The sequence below is a fragment of the Cariama cristata genome, unplaced genomic scaffold (assembly GCF_000690535.1).
Source record: "Cariama cristata isolate BGI_N322 unplaced genomic scaffold, ASM69053v1 scaffold22435, whole genome shotgun sequence".
Lineage (NCBI taxonomy): Eukaryota > Metazoa > Chordata > Aves > Cariamiformes > Cariamidae > Cariama > Cariama cristata.
In genome coordinates this window covers 1-3,290 of record NW_009618432.1, presented here as the reverse complement: position 1 = coordinate 3,290, position 3,290 = coordinate 1, and the positions used below count along the sequence as shown (strand labels likewise).

The 3,290-nt window shown below is 60.4% G+C and overlaps 1 protein-coding gene across 1 annotated transcript in view; it reads right to left on the bottom strand.

The window, feature by feature from the left end:
* Positions 1-2,436, bottom strand: part of DPH1 (diphthamide biosynthesis 1) — a gene marked incomplete at its 5' end in the record, with an annotated part of 6,383 nt that extends 3,947 nt beyond the window's left edge. The window contains 2 exons of the mRNA XM_009700861.1: positions 210-364; positions 2,315-2,436. Coding sequence (XP_009699163.1) covers positions 210-364; positions 2,315-2,436 — 277 coding nt within the window. The remainder of the gene's footprint in view (positions 1-209; positions 365-2,314) is intronic.
* Between the last annotated feature and the right edge of the window lie 854 nt (positions 2,437-3,290).

Genomic DNA, 3,290 nt, shown 5'->3' with positions numbered 1-3,290 from the left:
GGGGGGGGGGGTGCCGCCATGAAACATTGATCAGAGTTATTATAAAGTACTTGATCAACATTACAGCAGCAGCATATTATCGCAGCGACTCATCAGAGGGGAATCGTCACCACCAGCACCCCGGGGCAGTTGCTCCAGCCCCAGAGCCGGGGCAGGGAAGGACTGAGCTTGGCCAAGGCAGGGGGAGATACAAGGTCCATCGCTCTCACCTGCACCGTGGAGACGAACTGGATGGTGCTGACAAGGGCCAGGGAGGTGCCCGCTGCAAAGTTGAAGCGAATGGTCTCGAGGAAATGGGATGCATCAATCTTTATGTCCACAAACACATAAAGCATCTTCAGACCCTGCGTGGCATCAATGGGAACTGGTGAGAGGAAGAGAGAGGGTGTGAATGTGGGGTACAGCCAGGGCCCCAGCGAGTCCCCGGCTGCAGGTGGCAGCAGCCAGGGGATAAAGCATGCTGGCGGGGCTGCCTGTGCCCCAGCCATCCCGTGTGCGGGCAGGCCAGGGTGGGCTGTGCCACCCTTCTGCCCGTGCTGGCACCCCGGGCAGGGGGTGTGGATGAGAGCCACAGAGAGCACCCACTTGTTTCTCTCCGGATAATGGCAGCCTGGGGAATCAATGAACACAAATCTAACACAAATCTAATTCCCCCTGGTGCTAAGAAGCCTGTGTCACCACGATTAAGTGAATAATTAAAGTACACAGAGTCCACATCGATCCACAGCTTCGCGTTCACTTCCCATTTTGGTGCTCTTCACCTGATCACAATTAAGTGCAAATTACTCCCTCCCGCGGGGCATGTGGAGCTGGGAGGGAGAGGGCAAGTGCCTGTGTGCTGCGTGGGGACGTGCCCCATCATCAGCCACACCGGTGACGGGAGCACCGTGGGCAGCCGGAAAGGAGCCCAGCACCCTCTCAGTACCCTGTGGGCACCCCAGAGTGCCCTGTGACCCATCCAGCCCGGTACAGGCAAGGACCACATGGCCACGGGATGGTGGCTGCGGGAGGTGACGGGCAGCCTGGCAGTGCCTGCCTGTCCTTGCAGGGAGCAGCTCCAGAAGATGTGACTCCTGTCCCCTGGAGCAGCCCGGCTCTTGCACTGGTGCGCTCCCAAGCACCACTGGATACGGCCCCTTCCTCCCTTTCCCACTCTTCATTCATGTATAGCAGGCTACAAACCAGGGGTTTTACACTCGCTGTTCCAGTGGCGCCCATAACCCTCCTTCCGTAACAAAGCACCTCGCAGATATTTATCACCGCGAACACTCATGCTGACGTGGCTTTCGGGACAGAGCTCTCAACTGGGGAGTTAGTATTTCATACAGAGCCTGACACAATTCTTCAAACCCGTTTATACAGCCCCATAAACATCCAGGAGGGCCGCCAGGTGCCGGGAGCGTGGCAGCAGCAGGGATGCACGCGCCTGCCGCTCACTACAGCAATTCTGCCGATCCACCTTAAAACCCAGAGCGTCTTATTGTTATTTTTGGGCTGATTCCATCCTGGGTGGACTTCAAAGTTAGCAGCATCTGGGACAGCAGCGCAGTTTCCATGGCAACTGGATCCAGAGTACCGTCCGCCTGGGGAGCACACAGCCTCCTCCTTCCTTCCCCGCCCAGCCTGCGCTGCACCGGCAAAGCTGCCTTCCCTGGCCCCGCGCTGGCCCCAGGGGTGAGCGGGACCCCCAGGCCATCGCTCTCGACTTCCCCCAAAGCCCACAGATGTGGAATGGGGGACAAAAGCAGCCCCGTCCCCATCAGTGGCTCCTGGGCAAGCGGGCTCCTGCCAAGCTGTGGTCTTGCTGCTCTGCTCTGGGCACAGGTCTGTGATTTGGGCGCTGCGGCAGCGCATGGCTGAGCAGGACAAGAGGGGTGAGCGGGACCCCCAGGCCATCGCTCTCGACTTCCCCCAAAGCCCACAGATGTGGAATGGGGGACAAAAGCAGCCCCGTCCCCATCAGTGGCTCCTGGGCAAGCGGGCTCCTGCCAAGCTGTGGTCTTGCTGCTCTGCTCTGGGCACAGGTCTGTGATTTGGGCGCTGCGGCAGCGCATGGCTGAGCAGGACAAGCATGCCTGCTGCCCCCAAAATCCTGCCTGTCAGCTGCCCAGCCAGCCTTACCCTGTCCAAAGCCAACAACTGTGGCTGGAGAACAGAAATCCCTTTGGGAAGGGATTAGCCCTTGGCATTAAGTCTCCGAGCTGGCATGGAGCAGGGCAGAGAACTGCTCGGCACAGCACAGTGGCAGCAGCACGGCCTCCGCAGTGCCACGCACGGCCTCCTCGGCAGGGCCCTGGGGCCAAGTGTCACCTACTCAGGCAGCTGTGTCCGTAGTGCACCAAGAAGTCAGCGCCCAGGGCCCGGGCCGTGTAGTCGTCCACGCAGCATGCGCCATAGGTCACGTCACCCATCACCACCGCCTCCGCGTCTGTGAACCTGCAGGGAGGCACAACAGTGAGGGTCATGGCTGGCTGCTGTCACCACAGCCCACGTCCTGTCCCCCAGCCCCGTGGCACGTCACGCCACTACTGGGGCCCCCCGCGCTGCCATCGAGCCCCTCGCCACGCGCCAAAGAGGACAAGCACTGGCTACTCTCCGAGATGTCAACATGATTAAGCTGGAGAGCGGTAATCCGCCTCTTCAATTGGGTAAAGCTGTTTGCAATTCAGCGGATTATCCGCTCATCAAACAATACGCTGCCAGCTTCCTAATGCTTCAGTGGGGAGAGGAGCAGAGGGAGACCCAGCGCAGCGTGGTGTCACCGCTCCCACCAGCCAGCCCTGGGGACCAGAGCCACAGGGATGGGCAGAACAGCCGCCCTGGCATCCCCAGCCGTGCCAGCCAGGCTGGCCAAGCCACCATCCGGCTCTGTGCCCGGGCACTGCATGAGCTGGTCCGCCCTCGTCCGTGCCCGGCTGCATCGCCCACGGGTGCCAGTTTGGCCAAGCTGGGTGTGCTCCAAGAGCGGCTGGCACTTAGGTGGCACTTGGCAAGGAAAAGCACTGAGCAAATGCTGGTGCTGTCCCCCATCCCTGCTCCGGCACCCCGGTGCTCCAGCCCAAGCCCACCTGGCACATGCCAGCTGGCGGAGGAGCACACACCGGCACCAGGCGGCAAAGCTGAGGCTCTGGCATGATTTAAAGGTGCCACCTTTGTGGGTATTTTATTGCATCGTTTTGGGGGATTATTAGCTTGGCTGCCTTCCCAGCTGCTGTGGTAGTTTACGGATGAAAGCAGGTATCGCGATGACAAAGCCGCGCATCTGGAGGGGCTGCTTAAACCAGATGCTA